This window comes from Cyprinus carpio, chromosome B12, assembly GCF_018340385.1.
Source record: "Cyprinus carpio isolate SPL01 chromosome B12, ASM1834038v1, whole genome shotgun sequence".
NCBI lineage: Eukaryota > Metazoa > Chordata > Actinopteri > Cypriniformes > Cyprinidae > Cyprinus > Cyprinus carpio.
This window is the reverse complement of record NC_056608.1, coordinates 1,754,112-1,772,131: the sequence shown is the minus strand read 5'-3', so window position 1 is coordinate 1,772,131 and position 18,020 is coordinate 1,754,112. Positions and strand designations below refer to the sequence as shown.

Sequence of the window (18,020 nt, the reverse complement as noted above, 5' to 3'; positions counted from 1 at the left end):
TCATACAGTAAAATACAAAATAAAAGGTTTAGTAAAGAAATATTGCACAGGGGTAGAAACACGTGTACCGAACAAATCATTAAATCTTTTCAGAATAAATTCAGACAGTTAATGCTGTTTTGGCGCTCTTTGATCAGTATAAACACCTCACTTCATAAAAACTTAACGTTAAGCACAAACAAGCACGATCATCCCTTCATCTTACTTCTAGTTTCAGCGCAAATAAAAATAAATCAACATCTCATTCCTCATGTATTCGCACAATCAGTGTTTCACTCGTGGAAAGACATGCTATAAACGGCTTGTAAACAAAATGTCATGTTGCATTTAATTTACCTCAAGCAAGTCATCAGTTCACCAGAGAAATAAAGTCTAGGGAAGAGCATTTCGCATTTCGAAATATTAGACAATATAGCTACTCATTATATTTTAATTTACCTGTTAATGATGTCTTAATCATTTAATGTATATTTAAATAAATCTTTTATGAAACGAGTTATGGCAGCCACCGTGTAAATGATTATATGCCTCAAAACACTTGATTTCATGGGGCCTACAGTAGATGGCAAAGTACAATTCAAATTAAAAATGCACAATAATCCTAATTAAGTGGAATGATTGCAATCAGGTGGTTATGCGATGGTGTTTTCTGTGAACATCATGCAGAAGTGAATGCTAAGCTCAGGCAGGATCTGTGTGAGATGGAAAGGTCAGGTTAAAGGAGAGGACATCTCGATCCCCTTCACACACACAACACTGCCAAACAGCCTGTTCCCTCAGCGTGGAGCAGGAAAATGAACCCGTGCGTCCATGTTTGTCCACATAAGCAAAATCCCTCGCACATAAGGTTCAGTTGTGCTGTACTGCAGCTCATTTAGAGCTTCTCTCAAGCAGGGCTGCACGATAAATCGAAATGAAATCGCAATCTCGATTAGACAGAAGCTGCGATTGTTAAGTGTATGTTTCAGTGAAGCGCGGTTCTGTGATCAGTAGTAAATCTGGAGGTCAGAGGGCACTCTGCACTGCCCCCATTACCTCTCAAACAGCACTGCTTCGCTTTCATCCACTGTAATTCCTAATGTTTGCTTGAGAGCACATGAAGGCCATAACTAACAAAAATGGCCAAAACTTCTTTAAAAGAAATACAGACTGTAAGTGGTGTGCACTTATAATGCAGCATGAAAGCAGGGAAAGTGCTAAAAAAGGAAGAAAAAAACAAAAAAAAAGTGGAGATGTGTGTTGGTGGTAATGCTTTGGTAAACTCAGCACCCATTGAAAGCTCATTCAGTGCTGCGCTTAAGTGTGTCTGCAGGAGAGAGTGTGTGTTTTTTGTGCATAAATTCACCTGGTTACCAGCAAACAATGAGCACAATTTGCAAAGCTGCATCCATAAAAGACACATCCCTGCTGAAATGCCTCAGAATTCAACTCTAAACCTACACAACAGATCCAAGATCGGTCCACTGGGTTCAGTACAAACTAAGCTAAAATCATTTACATTTAGTCATTTAGCAGATGCTTTTATCCAACAAGACTTACAAATGAGGACAATGGAAGCAATCAAAATCGACAAAAGAGCAATGATATACCAGTGCTATAACAAGTCTCAGTTAGCCTAACGCAGTACATGTAGCAAGGTTTTTTTTTTTATTATATAATAAATAAAAGGAAAACAGATAGAATGGAAAAAGAATAGAGCTAGCCAGTGTTGGAGGCATTTTGTGCTTTTGTTAATTGTATAATACATAAAAAGAAATCAGATAGAATACAAAAAGATTAGAGAAGCAAGTGTTAGCTTGTTAGCAGTTGAATAGAGTGCAAGTCTATGCTCTTCTGTATCATCCGTGCCACTAGGATGCACTGTTTCTACGTGTATTTAGCTTTGATTTGAAAGAAAACGGCACATCCTTGTGGCGCGCATGATACAGAAGAGCATACACAGCATACGGTGATACGGAGAGACACAGAGGAGACCGTTGACAAAGGAATTGTTGAATAAAGTAGTTATTTTTGTTTTCTTCGCTTACAAAAAGTGTTCCCGTCGCTTCATATAACCCAGATTGCACGTCCAATGGCAGATGGAGTATTCTGATGATGACTTTCATACCTTTTATGGACCTTGACACTGTTATTTATTTGGCAGTCTATGGGACAGTCACAGGCCTCCCGGTGTTCATCCAAAATATCTTAAATTGTGTTCTGAAGACAAACAAAGCTTTTACGGGTTTGGAACAACATGAGGATAAGTGATTAATGACAAAATTTTCATTTTGGGGTGGAGTGTCCCTTTAATTTAAAAGTCTGTGAAAGTGATTTTGTGCTTTTTTGGGGTGAACAATAAAGTGACATTCACTTGCAGAATGCAAGCTTCTAGAGGCACATAACTCTGAAGTAACGAATTTAGGTAAAGGGGTGCAGAGCCAGTGGTGGTTTTGTAGGCAAACATCAATGCCTTGAATTTTATGCGAGCAGCTATTGGTAGCCAGAGCAAATGGATAAAAAGAGGTGTGACGTGCATTCTTTTTGGCTCATTAAAAATGAATCTTGCTTCCACGTTCTGGATTAATTGTAAAGGTTTGATAGAACTGGCTGGAAGACCTGCCAAGAGAGCACTGCAGTAGTCCAGCCTGGACAGAACAAGAGCTTGAACAAGGAGTTGTGCAGCATGTTCTGAAAGAAAGGGCCTGATCTTCTTGATGTTGTATAAAGCAAATCTGCAGGACCGGACAGTTTTAGCAATGTAGAAAGTCAGCTAATCATCAATCAATACTCCAAGGTTTCAGGCTGTTTGCCATGTAGACAGAGAAGAGAAGTGGTCCAAGAACTGAACCCTGAGGCACCCCAGAAGTTAGATGTTGCGACTAAGACACCTCACCTCTCCAAGATACTTTTTGAAGAACTCTGAGAGTTAAGACTCAAACCACTGGAGTGTGGTTCCTGAGATGCCCTTTGCCGTTTACCATATCAAAAGCAGAATGCAGATCCAGTGAGATAAGTATTGAAGATTTGGAATCCACTCTTGCCAGTCTTAGGGCTTCTGAGAGCAAGGCAGACTCGGTTCAATGTCCACTTCTGAACCCAGACTAGTTATTGTCAAGGAGGTTGTTCTGTGTGAGAAAGGCAGAGATTTGGTTGAATACAGCTCGTTGAAGTGTTTTTGCAATGAAAGGAAGAAGGGAAACCGGTCTGTAGTTCTCTAAAAGAGATGGGTTATGGGTGGATTTCTTAAGTAGTGGGGTTATATGAGCCTGTCTAAATGCTGAGGGAAAAACACCAGTCTGAAGGGATGTGTTAATGATGTGAGTGAGGGTAGGTACAACTGCAGGAGAAATGGCTTGAAGGAGATGATATGGAATAGGATCAAGCGGACAAGTAGTTGGATGATTAGAATCAAATAAAAACAACAAATAAAAAAATAAAAACAAATAAATAAATAAAAATAAATAAATAAATAAATAAAGTTACACTTACAGTAAATAGATTTTTTTGGAGGACTTAAAAGCAGAAATGTGAAGCTTATAATTTTTTATAAAAGCACTTATTCACTTATTAAAATGAGTGTTAACTGAGCTGCAAAGCCAATTAACTAAAATATAAAATCTACATTGTAGAGACCAGTGAAATTTCAATACCACAGAAGTACAAGGTAACTTTTAGTAACAAACAAACAAATAAAGACAAAATCCATAAAATGATGGAAAATTTTAACTGACAGTAATAAAAAGCAAAGGACAAATACAACAGAATAAAAAGATACAAATGAAACAAACTGTGCTTAACGTTTACATTTTTATGCAAGTCTCAAGCAGTTAACAGCCTACTACAGAAATGAATAATTAAATGTAAAAACAGCATAGTCTTCACTGTAAGAATTAAACTTTCTTTGTTTCTTATTTAAGCTACAAAAGTTCTTCACTCGAGCAGTGTGTGATTTTGAATTTGTCTTTTGTTGTTTGATTAATATGAAGCACACAATTGCAGCATGGATAGCCCGCTGTCACTTTAAGAGCCGCACGGATCCAATTTACCATTACACATGTATTTTCATTCTCAACCATTCATTTATTCCATTCATTTATTGCATGAAGGTATTTATTGCACTAAGCACCACATTTTAACACACGTGAGTGTATTTGACTGTTTAGGCATGAACCTTGAGCTAAAAGATGACTTTACATGTCCGTGTTGTGTTCCGTCTCTGAGCACATACACAGAAATCCTCTTGAGAAACAGCGCAAGTTCTCTTTCGTGCTTTAAAAACATAAATAAAGCTAATCTACTTTAATAAATCAAGCACGTCCCATTAAGCTAAAATTCACGTTACACGATTTTACTGATTTGCATGTTAAAATGGGCTTTTATGGAAGAGCGAAAACGCACCACTGGAAAAGGGGCAGAATGGGGTGCAATAATTGTTTCATCTCGATTATTGTATTTTCATAATGGTTGGAGGCCGAAATCGAACCTGTTTTTCGATTAAATGCACAGCCCTCATTTTACATAATAGCACTGTAGTACATAATAATAGTATTTTGTATTGGGAAACTTTGTGTGTTTGTGATTTTAGTTACATTATAATAAGTTTTTTATGAGTGACTCAGCAGTAAAGACTTTTATATTGAAAGAGACTGAAATGCTGTTGTAAACAAGGAAGTCATTTTTACTTTCAACAACAACTTGTAAGATGCAGCCAACAAATGCACTGAGTAGCGCAGTCCTCGGAAATCACCATCGTGCATACGGCCGAATCACAGCGTGCTGATATACAGCCGTATCACACTGCTACTCTTGTGATATTGCGTTTATACAAAAAAAGTCGACGGCACGAGTGTGTAAATACATAAGAAACAACAACGGAGTCTCTCCTTTGTGCAGTTGGACCCATTGTCTTCCACTGTAAGTGCCTCACCAGGGTCAAGTAGAAATTACAATCATTTAAGGCAATCACCTTTATCCCACAAGTGCCATCGATAGAGATTAACTTAAGTTTCCACTTGTTTCAGCTTCTACCATTAGAGGATAACTAAGTCATGCTAACCAGCCCAAACCTAACTACTTATCCAACATCAATCTCAACCAGATCTTTGAAAAAAACAGCGGGACCTCCACGCAGCCTGACAACAAAACATCAGGAAGTGAGCGCATCCGTAAAGCTGATCCACCTGGGAACGGGACAAAGACGCCACACTGAGAGTCTGATTCTGATCATCAGCAGCTTAAAGATTAGACTACCCCCACACAATGGCATACAGATCTCAAACATACACCACCAAATAACCAAATTCACACCCCAGCTCAGCATGAAGGATGACTCATATTCACAGATAATAAACTCACTTCACAGATACAGTGAAGCAGAGGAAGGGAAATCTCTGACATATGATGCATTAATGGGACGTGATGCAAATATACCCAAAAATAGCTAATCGTAAAGTGCTTGAAGTGTGAATTATGAATAGAAATGTGCAAGATCATGTTTTATAACATTACAAACAACGTACAGTATATAATGCTTTTAAAGACCTCATTAAGTCATCATTATCATTAGAGTTCAATGATTTGATTAAACAACTGGTAACACTTTACAATAAGGTCCCATTAGTTTAATGCACCTAACATCAACTAACAATGAGCGATGCATTTCTTACAGTATTTATGAGTCTTCTTAAGGTTAGTTAATAAAAATACAGTTCATTATTAGTTCATATGAGCTCAGATCAATTAAATAACATGGTGATGCTTTACAATAATGTCCCATTTGTTAAAATTAGTTAATGCATTAAATAAAATGAACTATTAATGAGCAATATAAATAAATATTCATAAAAATACACATTCATGGTAGTTCACAGCGTGTTGCCTGGGATACAACTTTGGATGTAAAAATGTATTAGTTAATGCTGAAATGAACATTATCTAAGATTATAAAATGCTGTAAAAGTATTGTTCATTGATATTTTGTGTTTATTAGTGTAAGAATAAAAAATGAGTGTACAATTTAATGTAGAATTAGTTTTCACTCATGAATTGCTAAATTTCACAATTACAAAGAAACAACAAGTTTTGATGGCATTTTATTGTAAAACATACTCTGTTTTCTTTTTGTTGACAAATTTATTCACAAAAACATTTTTTATAGTGTTATATTACCAAAAAACAAAACTTTATTGTAAAATGTTACCAATAATAGTAACAGACACTTTTTTTAAGTAATGTTAACAAATGAAACCTTATCGTAGAGCGTTAACAATTTAAACAGATAGGTTAATTGAAATAAACTAACATTAATAAATGTTTCAGAAGCATTTTTAACAAATAGATCATTTTAACAAACTGATACCAATAAAAAATCAACAAACAAAAAAAAAAAAAAAAATACAACTAAAAAGTAAATGACCCATCCGAAAAAATTTCCAAAACTGTTGATGACTCATCCTGCACTAGATTTGCAGCCAATCAAATGCTCTGTAAAATGAGAAAGCCCCTCCCACCCACAATCCCACCAATTATCAAGCAGCAAATCCTGGTTGATTGCTGTGATGTAACCCAAACTCATGTTTCAGAAGAAAATGCATTAACACAGGAAAGAAATCTGCATATCAAATGATTTCATGCGGTTCTTCCGTTTAGGGTTGTGCAAAACTATAGATGTTCTTAATTAACTAGTCGGTAGGTTGTCTGAATGACTAGTCGGTGTTAAGTAATTATAATAAGGCTGTGTCATGTCCACCGGCCCAAAAAACACACAGATCATGGAAGGCTTCGTAAACACAACCCTTAAAGCTGAAGAGACAGATACAGTGACTCACCACATTCCAGAAGAACGGATTGAAGATGATGGCAATAACAGCCACGCAGAACCGGGGCTCCGTCAGGTCTATTAACCTCCACAGCTCTGCCAACACAGACATGTCCATCTGAGGACAGAAAGAGACGACAAAACACAACAGAAGTGTGTAAGCTCTTATCTGCATGATATTTTAGGTAAAACACAGAACATGCATGAACTGCTCAGTAAAGAACACGTCACCTTTAGGTGAAATTTTCCATTGATTCAAGTTTTACATTTAATTTTAATGATTCAAGAGAAATTTATTGGGTTTATGTGAATGTACAGTGTATGTGAAGGGAATGGAATTTTCTGATTATTTTACCCCCATATGATGCCTAATAATAGTTTATAACATTGTACAGGGGTGACCACTGTATTTCTGGTATTCAATGTTCTGTCAAAGAACGAATTTGCATTTCCATTCAGTCTGTCTGCCTTTTTTGTTCAGACCAATTATATATGCGCAGCCATTGAAAAGTTTGGGATCAGTAACATGTTTTGTAAAGAAATTTCTTCTGCTCATCAAGGCTGCATTTACCTGATTAAAAGCAGAGAAAAAAAATACTGTGAAATACTATTTTATAATTTAAAATAACAGGTTTCTGTTTTAATATAGGCCTACTTTAACATATAATTTATTTCTGTGATGCGCAGCTGTATTTTCAGCATCATTATTCCAGTCTTCAGTGTCACATGATCTTCAGAAATCATTCTAATATGATGATTTGCTGCTCAAGAAACATTTCTGATTATCATCAATGTTGAAAAAAGTCATTTTTTTAGAACCTGTGATATTTTTTCAGGATTCTTTGATGAACAAAAAATTTAAAGAACAGCATTTGTTCATAACAGAAATCTTTTCTAACAAGACAGGTCTTTTTTACTATAATTTGTATCAATTTAACACATCCTTGCTAAAAAAAATATTTTTTAGAATCCTTGGCGAAAAGTCCCCAATTGCATGGATTCCTATTGAAATGATTGGATTTTGCCAACAAAAATTCACTGTACTGCACAGTAGCTCTAACTTTCCAACTTTCCGATTTTAAATAATGAATAAATAAGCATATCTCAGAAGCTTAGTGGTGTCGTGTGACCATGTTTAACTTGGATTTTTACAATGCATTTAGCATTAAAGTTGCTCATGTGTAAACATTATCTTAGCAAAACAAAATGTGCAAGAATCATAAACTTCTTATTGGTCACAGAGCTTATTTTCAGCAATAATCCAAAATCCTACTGGCCTTCTGACGAGGGGAGTGATGCTAACTTATAGGTTGGTCTACATCATCACTGCAGCACAGTACAGTATATCCATTCCTTTCTCATTCCCAATATACTTATAGTTTCACCCATTACTCATATTACAACCATAAAACGAAAATCTGATCAATAAAAACTCAAAATGCACCTTTAAAGCTGATCATCCATTACTGATAGTACAATCATAACATGAACATCTGATCATGTCAAATTCAATAAAACAGCAACAAGGTCACATGACTGTTCAAATAAATGCAGTTTAATCCAATTAATCAGACACACAACCATACCATTTCATTTCTGGGGATTCTAGTATTATGCAACAAACTGTGATTTATTGACGCCACTGAGTACAACAGGGCATTAGAAAGAAACAAAGCAGCCTTTAAAACACTTACTGTGTGAGGCTCTTTGTTTGTGGAAAGGGGGACTGGTTTTGCCCTCAGCGCTCTACACTTCATAGTCTCACTAACACATATTAGACAGGCCAACATCACAAAAGCCCACTGACTAAATTTACATGCACAAGAAACGGTAATGTTCAGATTACACAACACATTAACCTGACTGCCATAACCAGATTAAGCATATTCTGTTTTGTTGAGATCTGACGTATACCTGCTCCAGCTTTCACCGTTAGGAAGTTTCTAGAAATCCTGAATATCTGGTTCAGGTGTTTAAAGGGGGTTAGGATTTATTCAGATATGTGAATATCTGTGAATATGCAAACAAATGTAATTCTGGGTTATTACGTTAAAAAGACATTAAATGAGATATCATGCCATGCCTGCTGTACATCTTGCTTAATTTTGCTCTTTTATTCAAAATAGTTACTCACTTAATCATACTCTATTTCTCTCTCAAAGTTTGTCTTCATTTGCATGTTTTTGTTTTGAGATGAAATAAAAAAAATTTGCCTACTTTTTAAACATTCACATTTTTTTATATTTAAATAAAATAATAATAATAAAATGCACAAAGTTATTTATATTTTTTTCTTTAAGAATTTCTGCCTTTTAATTGTTTTTGTTTATTTGTTTTTTGACATCACCATCTAAAGATGATCATATATCATATTTATGCCTCAGAAAAACACATTTACATTCATAGGCTATATATATATATATATATATATATATATATATATATACACACACACACACACACACACACACACACACACACACACACACAGACATCACATAAGAGGAATAATAAATTAACTGCATGTTTGAAATGCATTTGTAATATTTTATTTTCATTATTATTATTCGTGCTTGGACACGGTAATTATTAATTACAATAATTATGTCCAGGCATAAAAATGAACCTAGCACTCCAGATCCTCTTGCATTGTGTTGCATTGTGTTAATATTTAATCAGAATGCATTTCAAATATAATTTGTGCAAACCTTCAGTTTGCATGAATTAATTTCCTCAACAGCTCCTCATATTGTAGATGATCAGATTGCAATGAGTCTGTAAACCCGATGACAGCACGTGCGACATCAGCGCTCACGTGCATGAAATTATCAAACGTGCATTTGTAAATATTTCACAATACGAATTGTGCAAACAAGTGCATTGAAAAATACAACGACACATTAAGGACGGGGATTAAATGAGCAGAGCGGCTTGCACACGCATGAGCAGAGAGGCGAACTAAAGGCTGCTCTTCCTGACCTGACTGTAATCCACGTTATTCAAGCCTCCACAGCAATCCAGCGCGGGATTTGCGTCGAATAGCGACTCTGTTTCAAACACACAGGCTGCTCTCTTTCAGCAGCATGTCACCAGCATTCACTGTAAACAATTCACACCTTTATAGCCGTAAATGCTGAGGAACTTGCTAAAGTTACCAACACAGCGGACATGACAGTTTACCTTCGACCTACTTAAGTCGCATGGAACTGTGGGAAATGGAGTTTCTACCGGTCATTAAAACCCTGGACTAAGACTTCTAATCACTCTTCTTCTGTAGGGATTTTTGGTTTGGTTTGGTTTGGTTTGGTTTGGTTTGGTTTTATGACAGTTTATTAGTACACTCGTAAGGCAACACTGTATTAATATTCCTCATGCTGAATTCATCTTCAATGCTATTGTAATAAACTACTTTTGTAGTTTTCATTGATTATTTTTAGAGTCTGTCACTTATTTTTAATGCTGCATTACTTGATTTTCAAGACCTTTGTTTTTCTGAAATGCAAAATTAATATTTTAATTAATTTGGCTTTTATATTCTTATATTATATAAGACCAGACTAACTGTAAATATAATACTGATCTTAAAACAAACATGGGAAATAAATAATTTAAAAATTTAGTATTTTTCCTAAATTTATGTAACTGCCCAAGTATTGTTTGTTCGTTTATTTTAACATATGGTCACTTTGTATATTTGTTGTTCTTATTCATTATTTTATTTATTTTGAACTGTACAACATTGCTTTATATTTGCCTTGTTCTTTTTGCACTGTATTTGACTGTGATTGAACTAAGTACAACAGCCAAAAAAAAAACAAAAAAAACACTTGGCCTTGAGGGCCTACTACGATAAAAAATAAATAAATCTTTGTATTCCTTTCAATCTCTTCTAAGTTATTCTTTTACTGCCTTGACAAATCCTTCAAATAGATTCTGAATATTCTTAAAAGAATGATTTATGATTTTTTTTAATTCACTTTTAAATTCTCTTCTAGAATGAAACAACATATTTCAAAAGACCCGTTCACTTCATTTCAAATCATATAACATTATTTATTTATGAATATATACAGCATGTCCAACTTTGCATGCTGTGGTGAGAAATTTCTGTAAAAGCTCAAACATTAGAACTACAAACACCTGCTGCATTTCAAGTGAATTTGCTGTTATAATTTGTGTTGGCTTTATTTTGTGAAGTGGGTTATGTGAGCAGAAGTCAGGGCATAGTCATTATGATCCAGTATGTGAGTCACTACTGATGCTCCGGAGCGGCTCACAGGGACGTGGGTTTGAGTCCAGTCTGCGTCACGGCCCTCTGTCCTCCTTTCCCGTCCGTCTACTCTTTTATAAACCTCAAACCTGGTCAGACTCAGAATCTAAGATAGAAATGAAAAAGTGTCTGTATGTTAGGATGATTTTATTTAAAACATATTGATCTAATTGCACAAGAATTAAATATTATTACCAGTGTTATTATTATACATTACATTATATATATTTCATATATATAAAATTATATATATTTGATGCACTCTCAGAACAAAAGGTGCAAATGCTGTCACTGTGGTGGTACCTTTTCAAAAGATACACCTTTGTGCCTTATTTACATCTAAGCAGTGCATATTAATAGCTTAAATGTACTTATTAGTACCTGATGTGTACATATTAGTACCAAATTGGTACAGATTAGTACCTTTTGAAAGGCTACTGTTCCAGTTACAGCTTTTATACCTTTTGTATAATTCAGACCTTAGTGCTGCGTTCAACAATATAGATCATGACATACTCATAGATCGATTACAAAACTATACAGGTATTCAAGGGCAGGCTTTAAGATGGTTTAGATCCTACCTGTCCGATCACTACCACTGTGTCTATTTAAAACGGGGAATCATCTCAATTATCACCAGTAAAATGTGGAGTGCCTCAAGGATCTGTCCTAGGCCCACTGCTATTTTCAATATACATGTTGCCCCTATTAGAAAATACGTGATTAGTTTCCATTGTTATGCTGATGAAACTTAACTATAGATTTAAACAAGACAAGATGAAACTCTAAATTATCTAAGCTAACAGAGTGTGTTAAAAATGTAAAAGATTGTATGACCAATAATTTTCTCCTATTATATTCGGATAAGACCAAGATACTTATTGGACCAAAAAAACAGTAATCTCTTGGATTACAATTTGCAACTAGATGGATGTACTGTTACCTCTTTTACTATTTACTATTACTGTTACCTATTACTACTTATAAGGCCCTTAATGGTTCAGCTCCTGCGTACCTAAATAGTCTTCTATCTCACTACAATCCATCACGCTCCCTAAGGTCATGAAACTCTGGACTCTTGGTAGTTCTTAGAATAGCAAAGTCCACTAAAGGAGGTATACACATTTCACACCCAAACCCCAAAATATACAACATCATAACTTACAATATTCAGACACTCACACACACACTCTCTGTTTAAATCTAGATTAAAGACACAAAGTATCTCATAGCTTTGTACTTCAGCTACATTTGAGCAAATGCACATTTTCATTCTTTTACTTTGGTTGAACACATCGTTTTTTGCTTACAAACCCGATTCCAAAAAAGTTGGGACACTGTGCAAACTGTGAATAAAAACAGAATGCAATGATGTGGAAGTTTCAAATTTCAATATTTTATTCAGAATACAACATAGATGACAAATCAAATGTTTAAACTGAGAAAATGCATCATTTTAAGGGAAAAAATAAGTTGATTTTAAATTTCATGGCATCAACACATCTCAAAAAAGTTGGGACAAGGCCATGTTTACCACTGTGTGGCATCCCCTCTTCTTTTTATAACAGTCTGCAAACGTCTGGGGACTGAGGAGACAAGTTGCTCAAGTTTAGGAATAGGAATGTTGTCCCATTCTTGTCTAATACAGGCTTCTAGTTGCTCAACTGTCTTACGTCTTCTTTGTCGCATCTTCCTCTTTATGATGCGCCAAATGTTTTCTATGGGTGAAAGATTTGGACTGCAGGCTGGCCATTTCAGTACCCGGATCCTTCTTCTACGCAGCCATGATGTTGTAATTGATGCAGTATGTGGTCTGGCATTGTCATGTTGGAAAATGCAAGGTCTTCCCTGAAAGAGACGACGTCTGGATGGGAGCATATGTTGTTCTAGAACTTGGATATACCTTTCAGCATTGATGGTGCCTTTCCAGATGTGTAAGCTGCCCATGCCACACGCACTCATGCAACCCCATACCATCAGAGATGCAGGCTTCTGACCTGAGCGCTGGTAACAACTTGGGTTGTCCTTGTCCTCTTTAGTTCGGATGACATGGCATCCCAGTTTTTCCAAAAAATAACTTTAAATTCTGATTCGTCTGACCACAGAACAGTTTTCCACTTTGCCACAGTCCATTTTAAATGAGGCCCAGAGAAAACGCCTGCGCTTCTGGATCATGTTTAGATATGGTTTCTTTTTTGACCTATAGAGTTTTAGCTGTCAACAGCGAATGGCACGGTGGATTGTGTTCACTGACAATGTTTTCTGGAAGTATTCCTGAGCCCATGTTGTGATTTCCATTACAGTAGCATTCCTGTATGTGATGCAGTGCCGTCTAAGGACCCGAAGATCACGGGCATCCAGTATGGTTTTCCGGCCTTGACCCGTACGCACAGAGATTGTTCCAGATTCTCTGAATCTTTGGATGATATTATGCACTGTAGATGATGATAACTTCAAACTCTTTGCAATTTTTCTCTGAGAAACTCCTTTCTGATATTGCTCCACTATTTTTCGCCGCAGCATTGGGTGAATTGGTGATCCTCTGCCCATCTTGACTTCTGAGAGACACTGCCACTCTGAGAGGCTCTTTTTATACCCAATCATGTTGCCAATTGACATAATAAATTGCAAATTGGTCCTCCAGCTGTTCCTTATATGTACATTTAACTTTTCCGGCCTCTTATTGCTACCTGTCCCAACGTTTTTGGAATGTGTAGCTCTCATGAAATCCAAAATGAGCCAATATTTGGCATGAGATTTCAAAATGTCTCACTTTCAACATTACATAAGCTACCTATATTCTATTGTGAATAAAATATAAGTTTATGAGATTTGTAAATTATTCCATTCCTTATTTACTCACAATTTGTATAGTGTCCCAACTTTTTTGGAATCGGGTTTGGAGCTGGAACAGCAGCTACTGTACGCTAAATTTTCTCCATTACCTTCTCTGTTTCTGCTGACTAGGAATTACAGAAGCTTCCGTCTGGATCCAGCCCTTACAACGACCTGAGATGACCGAACACCTTATAAGAGATGATGCCAACCCTCAGACAACATACAAAACTACCAAATTTACTGTACATTTTGTATCAACTTGAGATAGTCACCACTGATGAGCTATTACTAAATATAATGCAGAAACTTTAATTTTCTGTAAAGCTCGCTGTGCAAAAAAAACCCCCAAAAAATGCCCCCCCCCCCCCCCAAAAAAAAAAACATAAATGCATTGCAGATAAAAGCAGCGGTGTCACTCTAAATGAAAACAGGAAAGGGGTTCTGATGTGTCCAGATGCACCAAAATCAGTCATTTCATCTGAGCTGAGCAGCCCATTCAGAGGCAATCAGTGCAGGTGCTGCCTGCTACTCGTGAAAAGCTCTGTTTTGAGGAGCGTTAGCTGGCCTGCATGCATTTATACAACTACACGACCCCAAAAACAGCACAGCACAGAAACAACGAGCCGACCACCGAGACCCAACAGGCATTGATGGCACTGAGCCGCCTGCTGGGACCCGAGGAAAAATGATGACAAATGCCTTTCAGTTCACTTGCTTTGTCCTGCCAGTGCAGGGTGGTTATTTTTGGAGGAATTGTAAACCGTTGGTTATTAAAATTGGAGAATGCTATAAACAGGCCCACTTTTACATTTCAGACAGTCTTGTGATATGGTTAATAGGACTGACTTTGAATCAAGCTTTGAAAGAGTCGACTGACAGTATCAGTGATGCTTGGTCACGTTGTGTAATTGTAAACATAACTTGTGTTGTAAATAATTAAAGACATCATTGTATATGCTAGTGACAGTGGTTTGTGTATTGATATTCCTCAAACTGACTAATTCAATATTTAAATCTGAAAATAAAAAAAAATAAATTTTAAAAAAACAAGCACTAAATATTAATCATTTTTTTTTGAACAACTACTACAAGAATTAAATGTTTTGATTAAATGCTCAGATTTCAAATGTAATCATTTTATGATATGATATGATATATGATATGATATATGTAGAATCTATACAGTAAAAATGAATAATTACGATTTTTAATGTTTTCGAAAGAAGTCTGTTCTGCTCACCAAGGCTGCATTTATTGGTTCAAAAATATAATAAAGACTGTGAAATATTATTACAGTTTAAAATAAGTTTTCTATATAAATATGTTAAAATGTAATTTATTGCTGTGATCAAAGCAGTTTTTAACATTGACATTAACAAGTCAAGTATAGTGCATGCTGTAAAGTTAGTTACTCAACTTTGATGTCTTGCTTTATATTTAGTTTTAATTCATCTTTTCTTAGGTTTAGACTACTTCCTTATGTTTCCAGTTTGAATGCCTGGCGTAACAAATGTCTGACTCAAGATAAGAGCAAACCGAAGTTTACTTCTGAGGATCATGCACAAGACAAGCGACTGCTTTTGAGATGAGCGGCATTGCTAATAGATATATATCTATTATTTATTCCAGAAAGTGCTAATCTAGTTTTGTTTGTGAACACCCTTAGGTACGTCCAGCTCATTGTGTCTGTCCTTGATAATGTATTGGACAGTCTAGAACAGAAAGACAAGTCCTGATTTTTGATTCAGCATAAAAAAAAATGTTTCTGTACATCTCCATACTGACCACAGCATGATCTATGTGCTGTAGTCATACAGTCCCACTGCACAGAAATGAATCATTCAAGCCTCTGTAACCCATCGTGCTATAAACATGTGCATTTCTAGGAGAGATTCAGGTGCTTCTTTCTATGCATGTGATGCATGTAAATAGATGTTACCGTGGCTACATCTGTGGGTGGATTCATTTCAATAGGTATAAACCCAGTTAATGGTCTCAGAATGTTCTGTAAAGTTTCTCCCAAAGTAACAAACAAACATTCTTCTTTTAACATTAGTAGAATGTTCATTCAAAACAATCTGTGAAACACTACAGGCAAAAAACATTGGTGAGTCTTGAGACTTGGGTCTTTTTTGCTAAAGTGTTTTTTTTTTCTTCTTTTTTTTCTTCAGACTAGTGGAAAGCAAACATCCAAAACACACTTTTAAAAGTATAGTTCACACCAAAATGAAAATGTGCTGTTAATCACATCATATTTTTCCCTCAGTAGTAAAGTAAAGAAGATTTTTAGCTGACACCCTGCTCCTTGGTGATTCATTAAATGCAAGTCCTGATGTTATTGTGGTCTTATGAAGTGAAATGATCAGTCTGTGCAAGAAACTGAAAGTTATTTACAACATTATCACCTGTAGTCCAGAGCCTCAGACAAACGGGAAAATCCGATTAGTTTCCATGAACTGATTCTTTTGGATAGTTCTTTTCGATGAACTGGTTCAATTCACTAGTTTGTTTACAAAAATCACACAATGACGACACATATATGCAATTATATTATTAAAGCACCAAATAATGATGTGAAAGATGGATGTTTTACATGTCTAAAGCATATACAGTGAGTAAATAGTCTAAAAGACTAGATGTAAAAAAAAATAATAATAATAAATCTGATATAAGATTCAGGTACATTCAGATAGAACATATTTTTGTTAGCTGGGAGTTTTCCCAGCATATCTCACATGGCTTTTGGAGTCACACTTATTTCAAAATGTCTTGCACATAAACATTTACAAGCTGCCGTAATATTTTTGCCTATTGCCTGGAGGTAAAAAATGCATAAAAGAGGAATACTGTTGTGTTATATAAAGAACAACCAGCTGAAGTGCCACACACACACACACACACACACACACACACACACACATAAACTGTCAACATAACATAATTAGGACACAAATAAACTATCATCAGTGTGTGCCTAGGACAACCATTCTTGTACGGTGTGTTACCAAAAAATGTGCCAAAAAACTATACGTGTTCGAAAAACCCTCCAGGGAACTCTGTTTTTTTTTTTTTTTTTTTTTTGGTGTTTGCGTCACACATGGAATGGCAGGAAAGGATCGTTGAGTTCAAAACCTTGCCAGACTGGAATATTTCTCTGTACGTATCCAATTACTTCCCACTGATCAGTCCATTGGGATCCGGCTCTCTAACACACGGCTGTTAATATTGTGATGCAGCTGGCACAGTGTGTGTCGCTATCAGCTGAATATACAGAGTAAGATGAGCTGTGTCACACAGAAGCAGAGTGTGTTTCTGACCCATGTGTGAATCATCAACCACGGGTGGCACGACTTACATGAGATACGGGCTGAGCCCAAACTGTTATTATCCTGCTTTCTGTGAGAGCCTTTACAGACTTCAGGCTTCATAGCTGTAATTTTGCAGAAGGTAAATGTATACAGGTAACAGGACGAGACAAGACTGATGAGACGTGACAGAGAATAGGGATTATTCTGGTCCTGGAAAAGTGAAGTAGGCCTACTTGCACGTTTTAAGCTATCTGGCTCATTGAAAAAAAAAAAAAAAAAAAAAAAAAAAAACATGCCTGTGCATGGTAACATTTCTGTAGAATGATATTTTGTTGCTTTTTTACATGTTTTGCAACAGTGAGTCCAGTGAGTGGCGTAAAAAACAAGTTCAGTTTTATCTGAAACTGATGAATGTGAATCTAAAAGGCACTAAATTGCGCTTGAAAATAACGTTACTTCACCGGACACTAAAAAGATAGTTTGAACAAAAACAAACACATTTGCAGAAGCAACCTCCTTTAATAAGTGACTCGTGTTTAACTGACTCGTATCCGAGTGCTTCAGCTCATAAGTGCAATGCACCGGGTGTGCTACTGAGCAAGTTTACTTTGTCAGAAAAGCCAAACATATGGAGATGTTTATGAGATGAAAATGTCAAAATGTCATGCACTATGGTAAACATGTTTTGAGCGCAAAACATAGCCTAGTATTGTGTGACAATAAGTTTTTATTAATTGATACTGTGACACAGTTATCATAATCCATGCAAAAAGAAATAAAGATTGTTGGTGTTTTACTGCCACTA

General features: G+C 35.9%; 1 protein-coding gene across 2 annotated transcripts in view; it reads right to left on the bottom strand.

Moving 5' to 3' along the window:
* Window positions 1–10,008, bottom strand: part of pemt (phosphatidylethanolamine N-methyltransferase) — a 62,186-nt gene extending 52,178 nt beyond the window's left edge. Inside the window, exons 1-2 of one of the 2 annotated variants that reach the window (XM_042734924.1) lie at window positions 9,779–10,008; window positions 6,810–6,917 (exon numbers count right to left, since the gene is read on the bottom strand). In XM_042734924.1, the coding sequence (XP_042590858.1) occupies window positions 6,810–6,917 (108 nt within the window). In that variant the 5' untranslated portion in view covers window positions 9,779–10,008. The remainder of the gene's footprint in view (window positions 1–6,809; window positions 6,918–9,778) is intronic. The other variant, XM_042734923.1, reaches the window with a different exon arrangement.
* Between the last annotated feature and the right edge of the window lie 8,012 nt (window positions 10,009–18,020).